This window comes from Leuresthes tenuis, unplaced genomic scaffold (assembly GCF_036924035.1).
Source record: "Leuresthes tenuis unplaced genomic scaffold, fLeuTen1.0.hap1 SCAF_3, whole genome shotgun sequence".
Lineage (NCBI taxonomy): Eukaryota > Metazoa > Chordata > Actinopteri > Atheriniformes > Atherinopsidae > Leuresthes > Leuresthes tenuis.
Window position 1 is genome coordinate 22931890 of NW_027325357.1, and position 12881 is coordinate 22944770.

The 12881-nt window shown below is 41.3% G+C and overlaps 1 protein-coding gene across 11 annotated transcripts in view; it reads left to right on the forward strand.

The window, feature by feature from the left end:
- Nucleotides 1–4252: 4252 nt before the first annotated feature.
- celf4 (CUGBP, Elav-like family member 4) overlaps nucleotides 4253–12881 on the forward strand; it is an 83904-nt gene continuing 75275 nt past the window's right edge. For all 11 annotated transcript variants that reach the window (XM_072382603.1, XM_072382605.1, XM_072382604.1 and 8 more), the window contains exon 1: nucleotides 4253–4976. In XM_072382603.1, the coding sequence (XP_072238704.1) occupies nucleotides 4700–4976 (277 nt within the window). In that variant the 5' untranslated portion in view covers nucleotides 4253–4699. The remainder of the gene's footprint in view (nucleotides 4977–12881) is intronic.

Sequence of the window (12881 nt, forward strand, 5' to 3'; positions counted from 1 at the left end):
ATCTCAGGACACTCTGCATTTCACAAATCTGAATAATTTAATGTGAAAGGAATCTGTTGTCATCATTGTTTTGTGCACAGCTTTATGTTGAGCGGCATATGTAGCAATTTTCCAAGTCTCTAATATCTGCAGCGTCATTTAAGCTTGCATAGCATTAAAAATTGTTCTCAGTTGAACACTTTGAGAGGAGTTTAATGTCCTTTACATTTGTGTGTGGACCTGGTGCACCTGATTATAATTTCCTATCACAACGTGTATTAATCTAAACAAAGGTTGAAAAGAAATATTTAGTCCATAGATCTGCTGGAAGGCAGTTTGGCAAATAATGTTAATGGCTTAATGCGTTATTGAATGCTTTAGCTGCTTTGTTTGTTTTTTCCTAAGGGGGGATAATACGCCCCCACTCATTCCCATGTCAACAAACTTCCACTGTAAGGCGGTTCATTCCATACAGAACTCAATAAAGTACACTTTCCTAAGGAAATCAACAAAATACTCTGTCTCCCATTTATCAGTTACATTTGTCTGTATCAACATGTACAGTACTTACCATTGTTTCTTATAAATACCATATAGGTATTCATATTGCATAAACATATAGGTTTGTGAAAACTAAAGGGGAATCTTTGCATATGCTAAAGTAATAAATGTTTATGACATGTATATAGTCTATTTTTACAATACACCATGCTCACGTTTTTAAATGCTGCACTGATGTTTCTTCCAGGTCCATCCCTGCCAATCTCTAATAAATTAGCATTAATCAAGTAAAAGTGAACCTTCCTGCCCCTCTTGTCCCTCCAAACTTTCAGACCATTTAATCATGTGCCTGCCATTTCTTTCCCTCTTTGTGCTCTTCCTCCTAAATTACTGGGAGGTGATATACAGCCTGGATGTCCCAAGGCTAAAGGAGATTTAGGACTTTGTCCCACATGAAGGAGAGGTGAGAAAAGACATTACTATGCAGAATAGGTAATCCTGAAAACGCCAGAGCACTTTGGGGTGCCCTATGCAGATTATCAATCTATTTGTGTAACTTGGCTACCGAGAATTTCATTTCCCCTTTCATTTATTTGCCTTGCTGCAATCGTTTACAGTGCTGAAACTGAAAATTGAAGCCATGACGAGCAAGGGAGCAATATTGCAAGGGAAAATAGGCTTCCCCTGCTGTGTGATTGCAAACGTTCATTTGGGGGGACTGGGGGTGGGGGATGAAGTGACCTCTTTTTGATGAGCTCAGACTACATATGGTCATCTCCACCTTGTTCTCAGAGCCCTCTTACAAGAGAAGATTTACATTGGCTTCTTCTTGCAGAGCATCACTTGTCAGTATTACTTTGTATTACCTTCAGAACCATGGACAGAGGCACGCATTAGTCACCATTGCTCTACACTAGTTTCAGCACCATGGACAGATTCGCATCTCTGTCAGCATTCCTAAATTTAAAAGCGTCGCGCGAGTGAAGTTAACAGCTGCAATCGAATCACAGTGAGGCTGCAAATACCAAGAAAAAATAAGTCCAGAGTAATTTAATTTCACGAAGGAATTTTTAAATATTTATCATTAAGGAGGGATGGACATACAGTAAGAGAATAAACATGAAAACTGGCCAGAGGGCTTCTGTCTGCACAAATGATAAAAACTACACAATCATATCTGAGCATACCAAAATGGACTGAAAATAACTGGAGTGAAAAGACACACTGTTACATGTCTTGCTTGTTAATTTCCTGTTATTATAGCAGAATCTGTCCGAAGCCATTCCATTACCTCACAGGTAGGTTGTGTCACGAGGCAGACCGTGAGAGAACCATCGTGGCGCCATACCTTACATAATCATCACGGCAGTAGCGACTGAACATAATTACAATGATTTGTGCCCTCCCATTTCACTCTTGTATTAAAAAATATTGCTGGAGGTAAGTCAGGCGTGAGCGCAGGCAGGACTGCTGTGCTGAATGAAGTGTGGCCCCGAGGGAAAGCTTGGAGAGCAGAGCACAGTGTCGTGCCAAAGAAAGCCAAGTCCTGTCCCCGCCACCCCACCCCACCACACCACAGCAACTGCTCTGGCTCGGTCATGCCGTGAGAACGTGATGACATTACCGGGCCATTTAACTGGCAGAAGAGCAGAGAGAGGAGAGAGGCGCTGTGCCGCCGTGAGAGTGAGTCTTTTGTTATTCAATGGTTAGCTAATGTATCGGTGGTTGGTGGGGTGGGTGTGTGTGTGTGTGTGTGTGTGTGTGTGTGTGTGTGTGTGTGTGTGTGTGTGTGTGTGTGTGTGTGTGTGTGTGTGTGTGTGTTGGGGGGGATAAACATTAGACATTAATAAACATTCATTTTTAGCATTTCGCTCGTTGACATGGTCCGTATTGCTGGCTTATTTTGGCACTTTGACATTGTCTTACACACAGCAATCCCCCTCAAAATTGAAAAAAAAAAAATTAAAAAGGACTTTCAAGTTTTAGATGTGCCAATGATATCGTAAGTCCACGGTTATTCATGGTAAATGAGCTGCTATGCTGATCGTTAAAATGAGGTTCATCAGGTTGGATTCAAACCGGATTAGCAGCACTTTTAACATTCATGCAGTGCCACAACCTCGGCTGTTTTTGTTCCCCTTTGGGAGTAGAGATAAAGAAAATGAATTGACTCCCAAGAGAATAAACCAGAACTACCAATAATATTAACGGATAGGTTGTGTTGTTGTCCAGCCAAGACTGAATTTGAAATATCTGGGTTTATATCAGTTCATGTTTGGGAGATTTGTTTGTTCTTTTGTTTGGTCATCATGTGTTTTTTTTTTTTTGTTTGTTTGTTTTTTTTGTCTACTGGGAGTGCGTTTGGTAATGTCCCAGATCAATCTGTTTGGTTACATTTGTAACCGTGGAAGTCAATTGGTGTTCGTCATGACATGGTAAAGATCGCGCTGTCCTGGGGCATGATTATAAAAATGTAGCGTGAGAAAGTAGAAAGTAGAAGTTTTTTTCTCCCTACCCATTTAATAAAGAATTTTCAGTCCATTTCTATCACATAAATACATGTACTTTGAGGCTAATTGTTGGAAATCAATTCCGATAGGTATAAAATTACAAAACTTAACTCACTTAAACTAAGATTTTCATAAAGGAACAACTGCTAAGGTAATTCAAGATGAGTATCCTAGAAATTGCCTCAGAAACTTCTTGGTCGATTCTTATGGATTTATGGTGAGTTCATAACAAATTATGGAGAAACTATTGAAAGCCCGTTCGATTGACCACACAACCTTTACACACCAGGAGCTTCTCAGTGTTTTGCACTGTTTTTATGATGAGGTCCCTGAATGTTACAGAATGGGGACTCACAATTAACTCTACTTTGTTTTTTACACAACATTTTGATATTTTATTCTTGACAATCGGGCAAACCAACGAGTGGTGGAGTTGCTGTGTATGTATTTGAAAAAAAAAAAATTGGGCATCTTCATTGTCAAATTTCTCCCTCTCGTGTGGGATTTTTTTGTTTGTTTGTTTGTTTGTTTCCTCCATGTGGCCCCTCTCTACGCCACTCGGCGGTGCTCATAGACTTGCCTCTCAGAAGATCAAGTCATCTATTCCTCATGACTTTGGGAATGGAAGAGGGAGCTAATAATTCGTCGTCAAACCAGCGGAGAAGAACGTTTCTTCTTAATCGGAACGAGCAGTCGTAAACGTGACTGCTACCGGTACATTTTTGTTTCGCGTGTGAGACAGAATTTCAGCACCGCGGAGCTGTCCACTGTCCAGGAGCGGAGAGAGGACGCAGCGATTCTGCTGTCGAGGATGAGGAGGACGCAGAGATGATATGAAAAGTAATTTAAGCACAAACACTGCAGCCACATTGCCATACCCCTTCTGTGGCGATTGTTTGTCTTTACATAGGTGCATTATCAGTTGTTTAGCCTACAGTTAATAAGAGGAAAGCGTTTGTCAGTTTCAATGTGTAACAGTCGTGAGATTGTGAACGTGTAGTTATTTGCTGTGAGCAGGAGCACAAAGGACCGTATTTTCTCTATATCTCTCTATTTATAGACCCTCTCCCCTTGTTGGAATGTACCACTGGCTACTCGCAGAATAAAAGGGGGTGGACAGAAAACGCTGGAGTTTATATGTAATGATTTTAAAGCGCCCCCCTTTATTCGATCCTCCCCACTGCTCGGGCAGAGATTGAGCCGGTCCTGTCCGTTTAAACCGAGAAGACACCCATACCGACTCCTCAATGCAAAAAAATAAAAGGGTGCCAAGAAGCTGGGACGAAGGAACGTGGGTGTAAATAGACAGTGAACGCTCTTGGTCTCTCTCTTCTCTCCCTCCCCCTTTCTCCTTCCCTCTCTTTCACTCTCTCTCTTTTTTATGAAATCAATGAACGAGTTATTGGCTAGGACATAAATATAAGGAATCAAAGCCTCCACCGGGACCAACGGCATTGCGCGCTTTTGATATGTGTCTTCGCCAAATGCTACATGTGTTTTCAAATAATTGTACATTTTGGCTTTGATAGGAGGAGAGCGGGATCATCTCTGACACGGCTTGGTCTCGGAACCAAATTTTGACCCAGACTTCCACCAGCTTTTTTCTTTTCTTTTCTTTTTTTCCTTTTCTTTTTTATAACGTAAAACGGTTCTCCATCATCACCATCTGCTGCTGTTGCACCCATCCCAACTCACTGGCCGGTCCGAAGATGGCAACTTTAACCAACGGCCAGGTGGACGGCACGGTGCACGGCGTCGGAGTCGTGTCCGCCAGCACGAACGGGCTCGTGAACGGATTAAACCACAGCCACAGCACGGCGGGATGCCCGGCCACCATACCCATGAAGGACCATGATGCCATCAAGCTCTTCATCGGCCAGATCCCCCGCAACCTGGACGAGAAGGACCTTCGGCCCCTCTTCGAGGAGTTCGGCAAGATCTACGAGCTCACTGTGCTCAAAGACCGCTTCACGGGCATGCACAAAGGTGGGTCAGACGCTCATTCTCCGAAATATCTATGGCTCTATTTGTTTTTTATCAGAGGGAAATTTGTGAGACATTGGTGAAAGTGGGGATTCAAAATCATGCAGCAACTGATGGGCAAATTGTATAGTTTCCTGTTGAAGCTTGAATGACTTTCTGCATGTTGTTGGCAGCAGAATTACGACATTTTATTTTGTGAGACTTGTCAATGCGCCTCAAAGTGAGCGCTTCATTTTCCAGCTTATTGAGCGAACAAATCCAAGCATGAGAGTGTCACGAAGCGGGAGTCACGACGGCATGAATTTATGTGGGGCGATAGCAGGAGGAGCAATGTTCCTATGTGGCCAACGTGCAGGGGAGTGTTCACACATGTTCGTCTGGCGGCGTGCTTTCATTCACAGCACCAAATCCAGGCTGTTTACCTCACGTTTTCACGTCGCATTAGCGAGGAGGTTGTGTTTGATCACCAGCAGCACAGAACAGTCTGTTGCCTGAGCGAGTCGGTGTGGGAGATTGAGCGTTGAGGAGGGGGGTGCTAATGTGCGTGCACGTGCGCACGAACGTGCAACAGCAAGATAAGGCCTTTGGGCATGCACAGCTACGATTTTTCTTTTTTTAACTTTAGGTTGGGGTGATTGTGGTTATTCCTCACAGAATAAAAGCAATTCATAAAACAGAAATGTATAATGTTTTTAAACTTTCCAACCATACACAGCTTCAACAGCTGTTCCATTCCAGTATATTTCTTAGGACTTTTCATGTCATAACCACGGCTGACACTGAGCAAAATATCTCTGCTATAGTGGTCTATCGATTACAGTAAATCACCATGAACTTTTGGCGCAACAGAGTTACATGCCCTTTTGGTGTAAAAGCCTATAAAGGACCAGCCTCTGCTTTATTTTGCACTCTCAAGGGAAGGATTACTCTGTGCAAACCACCATCTAATGAGAGGTCACTAATTGATCTGCTGTACCTGCAGGACATCTCCCATGGGAGCAGAGTACATTTAGAAAAAGCCACCGGTCTTCAGGGCCCCCGTTGCCCCTTTGTAAGCTTCTATTGCGCAATGTAAACAATGTGTGACATCCACCATGTGTTAGGAAATGATTATGATATACAAATATTTTCAGAGGGCGGATACTGTCTGCAGGCATGGAAAAAACCAAAGAGGTGGGAAAAGGTGTGTGTACGGGAATATCTTTTATTAATAGCCCAGCTGTAGTAGTGACTCCCTCTTGGATGCTTAATCACCAGTGGCCCCAGAACTATAGGCACTGCTCGCTAGCTGATTCTAAGAACTGTCTCCTCATTGCGATATACGGCCCTACTTCCTGGGCTGGGCCCCCGCTTTCATTAGCGAGCCCCCGCTGTGCTCATATTTTAACCAGCCGGAGGCACTATACTCCCTGTCTCACCAGCTCACTGTAAGCTGTTTGAAGGCCGTGTTTCCTCCACAGCCTCCTTACACCTTCCTGAGGTTTCCGTGGAGGGTGTCCAAATTAGCAGTAAAAGACAGCACGTCCCACAAATAACAGGTAAAGTGACTGACTGTGTGTACTGCTGTCAGCCTGGTTTAATTGAAAATTACACAGCATAGCATGAATCAGGTAGTGTGAGAGTTTAAGAGTGAATGAGTAAATACTCTTTAACTGATAATACAACTCTTTTATATATAATTTCTTTCTCTTTTCTTATATGGCATATAAAATCAAAACCAATTAAAACTGTCTTTATGATTAATGTGTTCATGTAAATGTTATGTTTCATCATTCAAATGATGGTTTTCTTAGTATAAAACCCTTTTCCTATTGTCTTTATATAAGGTATGGCTCTCCCCTGTTCCCTCAGCTTCCTCAGGCTGTTTGCCATTTTTTTTAAAGTCCTGCTATAGAGCAGAGACAGTCAAACTGAGGGCATGATGACCCTTTAAGGTGTGACATGCTCCAGTGGAGGGAAGTCTATAGAACTGCCTACCGTAAAACTCCTCTTATATTCCTCTTCTCCATCTTTTTTCCTTTTCATTAACTCCACTTGACACTTTTCATTCTCTCCTTTCCTTCATTTCCTTTTGTCCTCCCTGTATGCACTGACATGCTGCCTGCTCGGTGACAGTAATGCTCTGTAATGGCTGTGGTAGTACAAAAACCTCAGCTTGAAAAAGAGATTTTAGATGATCGACTGCAATTCCCTCGCAGTTTTGTTTTACCTTTTTTTTTTCAAATGACTTGCACTGTTGCTGTTAACATTTTAATGCCTCATTTCTCAACACTGTTGTCTTCATTCAATATTAGGCTGAATTACATGAAACTTTAACAAATAAATACTAATATTTTAGTTTTGTTTTAGCTATATAATACAGAGCAATATCTGCTATGGCAGGCAATAAAAGAATCTTGTCCTTTTCTGTTGTACATCATCAGACCTAAACAACAGCTATGGTATGCTATGGTAATGCTACCTCTGAAGAAAGAGGCCCCTATTATAGCCATTGTCAGCTGTGCCAGTGATACTACTGCCATAACCCTTCGGATAATGACTCCATGTATCACTAGTAATCTAGTCTTTAGGACTGTGTCCCCTTGGAATGGTCGGGTGGAGGGAGCAAAGAGGAGGGAAGCTTGGGACGGGGGTCGGAGGAGCTTGATAGTGGGTGCAGGGACACCGGTGCAGGCCTACATTCTCCCAATGATTTTATTTCTCTCCCCTCTGCGACCGAGCCATGCTAATAGAGGCCATTTATAATGGTCACCGGCTGCTGCTGCTGCTACCAAGCACAACGGGGCTGAGAAGCATGGCGAGCACAAAGAGCCAGCCCTTTTCTCCTCTCTCTGGCAATGCTGCACGGGAGGTGGGGATCCATTCAAGAGGAGTAGGTGTAGATATGTTTGCTAGCACTATTCATCAGCCTTATTTCATCTCGTAATCACTGCGGCAAAATGAGCTGTGATGACATGGCAAAGACATTTAATAAGTGAAGTTGTTATCTACTATTAACTGTTGTCACGTCTTCAGGCAGTATTGTGTTTCTCGTCAAACATTTATCTCTTCCCTTTTTTTCTCAGGAAATGCTAATGTAGCCAAGATTGTTTAACTGTTGTTGCTTCGTCTAGTGGTAATTTAATGCAAGTAATGTATTTGTCCTCTCGCCACAGGCTCTCGCCACAGGCTCCCACAGTTAAAGTAGTTACAAAGCCAGAGAGTTGCTCAAAGTCAGGGCAGGTGTTGAAATTTCATTTAGAATTGGGCCACATTGTCCATTTTGATCTGGCAGGTGATGTAAACAAAACGCCACAAGTCTTCATGTTGAGAGCATGTGTCATCAAAAAGCCCACTTCATCAAGAGAACATAACGCTAATGAAAAGAGCAGCACTGGCTAATAAAATATTTCATGGTACGCTATCAATACTTCTAAAAAATATATTTATGTGTTCACTTATGTTTTAGTATACCTGAAATAAAACAAGTAGAGATGCAGAATAAAGATAAAATGCAATCTTGTATAAATTTGCCCATCCTGCAGATGGCTTATGCTACAGATGGGGGCTATAATCCATGCAGGTCATAAAGGGACTTATGGTTCTCACTGAATGCCGTGGTTTTGATATTTCAGCCTTTTACCTGAATGTGTCAGGCAAGCAAATTCAAAAGAGAACAGATCGTCAGTTTCGCTGTGTACACTGAGGCCAGGAAGTCATGATGCCAAAAACACCAAAGACTCATGCTGGTTTTTATTACACATAATTAGATGTTACAGGTTGCCGTGTGCACAAAAAAAGGAGGATAAAATGAAACCTGTCTTGGAACAAAGAAAGAAGACAAGCACTGGTGTGTTTTTTCGTCCTGCAGCCCTGCGTTAATGCAGCATGCGTTCCGGCCGAAAAATTTCACTCGGGTTGCATCATCTTCTCAGTGGGATCCTTCTCTCTCCTCCTCTCCCGTTTGGCTTGGAATGACTCAATGAGTGATTATGTGTGTCTGTTCATGTGCGCCTTCCCCTCCTGGCCCAGAATGCTCCAATCAGCTCAACTCAGAATGCTCATTCAGGCCCCATGTTGTGACCTGCTTCTACGTAGATGCATCACAATCGATTTTGAGTGTTTTGTCAAAGAGAAATGCAAAATATGTCATAGTGAAGGTCAATACATACCAAAGTAAAGTCAACCACCAGCGCCGTACCACACCCTCTGTCCTAGAAGAGCCCAAAACAGCCAGACAACAAGCACTAAAGAAGAAGTGGAGACAGAGTAGGCAGTAATTTGTCAAGAGGAACATTGTCAAGGCACCACTGCCTCTGTTGTCCATTATTATTGGAGAAGAGTGTCCGCTTGGGGCCAGATGATGGCCGAGCAGGGAGCCAGTTAGTCACAGTGAGAGATGGTCTGACCAGGCCAATGGGGGGACTGTTCATGGAGCTGCAAGGATTAGCATGCTAACAGCAGGTTTGGAGTTATGCAGCCTGTCAGGGAGGTGGAGCCCTCTGGCTCCTCTGACCTCAGCAGTCCTCTCATTAAAACCACTGACCTTTACATACACGCAGAGAAACAGAGACAATGTAAAGGGACTTGCCTGTTCATCTAATTTCACCCTCTAAAGATGGACTGAAACCAGTTAGCATACATTCAGCTTTCAAACAGCAAGTCATGCACACAGAAACATCCAGGAAAAACATCTCCAAATAACCACAAGAAGTCCTTAAAAGATGCAGTACATTTAAAATACTAATACTTTTAAACCAAAGTTCTATAATCAAATGATTAGACACTTTTTTGTGTTATAAGTTGAGGAGCTAGTTAATGTATTTAAATGGGGAAGTTTTTGCTTCCTGTGGACAGCAGTGATGACCAGATGACATGTACAAAACTGAAGATTTGTTGCCACTTAACAGGTTATTGAAGATGCTGATCTTTTTACCTTGTCTTCCCAGAATGATAGATAGATAGTTCAGACGATCTGAAGACTTCAAATGGATAGTTCAGTTTTCTGTTAAAATATTTTCTTTTAAGGCAAAATTTCATTCTACAGTAACCCTCTCAAGCTGCTTTTATTTTTGTTATTGCACCACTGACTGTGCCGGAACCAAACATCAGTATTCTGATACACAAAAGTCAGTAATAGATCCATGGTATGTCCAAATTTTCTAAGGTGGGGCATCTCTGAAAAAGTTATTTGTGGAACAGAAAAGCTTTTTTGTGTTTTGACATTGTTAAATATCGCAGAGCTGGGTTGAAATAATGTCTGCTTCAAATGTTTCATCAAAATTTGGTCTTTTGCTTTCCATAAAAAAGGTGAGAAGAGATGCTTGCAGTAAATCCTTTTTTCCTCTGTGCCTGCTTGTTTCCTAATGTCGCTTTCCTTTTGTCTTGTTCATTGTACAGTACTTTCAGGATGGAATAATAATAATAATTTTCTGACAAGTGCTCCTTTCAGAAGCAAATATTTTCTTTTTCAGGGCTCTTGCATCAGTGAAATATTATTGTGCTATGTGGTGGATTTTTTAAAAAGTTAATGCTTTGGGCTTCTTCAGTCTTTAGCAAGCTGGTTACCATTTTCACACCACCTTGCTTCAAATACCAATGGCCAGTCCTGTAAATGAGAAATGCAATATATCTAATATTTTAGGAAGTCTCACATGTTTGTTTTTTGTCTTTTACTTCTGTTTTGTTGGTGATTGCATTTGTTTGCAGGCCTGACAGCAGTTAAGTATTCTGACTTTTTAAATGTTTTTCTGGATCAGATTTAATTAGAAAAGACACAACCGTATATCAGAAGTTTAGAGGAAGAACACTGTGATAAATACCATCCATCCATCCATTTTCTATACCCGCTTAATCTGTCAGTCGGGTCGCGGGGGGGGCTGGAGCCTATCCCAGCGGTCATCGGGCGAGAGGCGGGGTACACCCTGGACAGGTCGCCAGTCCATCACAGGGCCACACAGAGACAAACGAGGCAAACAACTGTGATAAATACAAATATATTAATGTATTTTTATGCATATTGCTTTTATAATGTTCTGTTATAGTCCTCAGACCAGATTCTTGGTACCATTTTCTTAATCTCGTTCATGCAGCATGTTGTTGCTCTTTTCTTTTCACTGCCTGTTCCCATACATTCTACCCATTTTCACAATACCTCCATTCATTTTGTGCCTCAACTATTCTTCTATTTACTATAATAAAATGAATGAAAATTGACATTAGACTCTTTGCTTTTGTACTGTAAAGTCCTGCTTTGATTTTCCTCTCTTTCCCTGGAAGATATGTAGGGTCCCACAAGATCCGCCAGTTCCCAAATTTGTTAGAAGAATGAATTTGATATTTTCTATTATGTATGTTCCAAATTTAACTAGAAAAATGTTTCAGTTTATTATTTTAACTCTTATCTTTTCCAAACAATTATAAGAAAACTGTGCACTCTATGTATCTGCTCAGTGGAAGAAGGTTCAAACACCATCTCCATTGCACACTGTTAAAAAGTTGTGAACCTTTTCTGTGTCTGAACTCAGAAACTAATGTTTTTCTTTTGGGGTCATAGCATTGTTTCTTTAAAATTTGTGTCCTGTTCATTCTTATGTGCATATGTTTTGTATGCTCTCATTTAAGTGCAAAATTCAAGTAATGCATGTATTTTTTTTCGTTCTTAATGATTTCAAATAGATTTTAGCCTCAAATCCAACAAAAACTCTAACTATGTGTCTGATGAGTCTAACTGCAGCTCTTTACAGCATGACACAGCAGCAAAATGAAAAATAGAGCCAAAGTTTGTCACAGCTAACTGAGGCAGTGGCCCATTAATGCATACCCTGCAAGCATTAATTCTTATTACACTGCCTGCCCTAAAAGTTTTTAATTTCATCTAATGTATTTTTGTCTGCTCCTCTCTTATATTCTTGCGAAGGTTAAATTCTATTTCAGCATCATAAAAAAACAAATTGTAAACAGATTGTACCTCGCTATCTCTCCAACCTCTGATGCATGTACTTTCAATGACCCTTTTAGCCCAAACAAAATAGTTGCATATACACAAAACAAATCACTCAGCTTTGGTGATTTATGGTTCATAGAAAGTTAAATTGATGTTTATTCTCTTCCAAATTGCTGAACATAACTCAAAGTGGCGTATCTGGGTCTACCTGCTAGGATATTCTGAAGCAGGGATTACATGAGCGGTGTACTATTTGTCCCAGACAGAAAGCACGTCAGACACCGGTGAGCATGTGTGCCTTGTCAGGCAAGACACATATTTAGCCTTCTCTCTATGCACGCATTACAACCTCCTATGCTGCACACTGACTGCCAAGGTTTGAGTGGCCATGATTCAATTCACTTTCGTCCCATCTCCCTTCATGCCTATTTCATGTCCCTCAATTAAAAATGCACCACGTTGACTTGTAAAAGGAAGGTGGGAATGGAGGTTAGGGCTTTTCAAAGATCTCTCTAAATTATTAAAAGCCAGGTTTGATTCGGAAAATGGAGGAGGATTAATAAGTCATGTGGAAGATTTCGAGGGTTTGGGTGGCAAATGTAATCCAGGATGTTCTGACAAAACTGGCAGAAGCATCAACCACAAGGAAATGTTTGTTGTAGATTAGGCTTGACAAGTTTTGACTCCCAGAGTCAGCATCATAGATTCAAACCACTAGCTCTCTTTATCTAATGTAAGAGGAATGCCTAAAGTTAGCAACTTTGTTCAGATAAGCTTTTTAATTGTTCGGTTTTTTATTTTTATTTTTTTATTTGCCATTCATAAACTCCAGGTCCATATTCCACAATTTCAATTCCTCCAAAACTGCACAGAGCAGTCAAATTTGACATTTGATATTACCATTCAAATCATATTGGGGGAAAGTGCATCATGACTTTATCCTGTCCTACTGGCTGGAGAGCAGATAGAGAAAAACATATTCC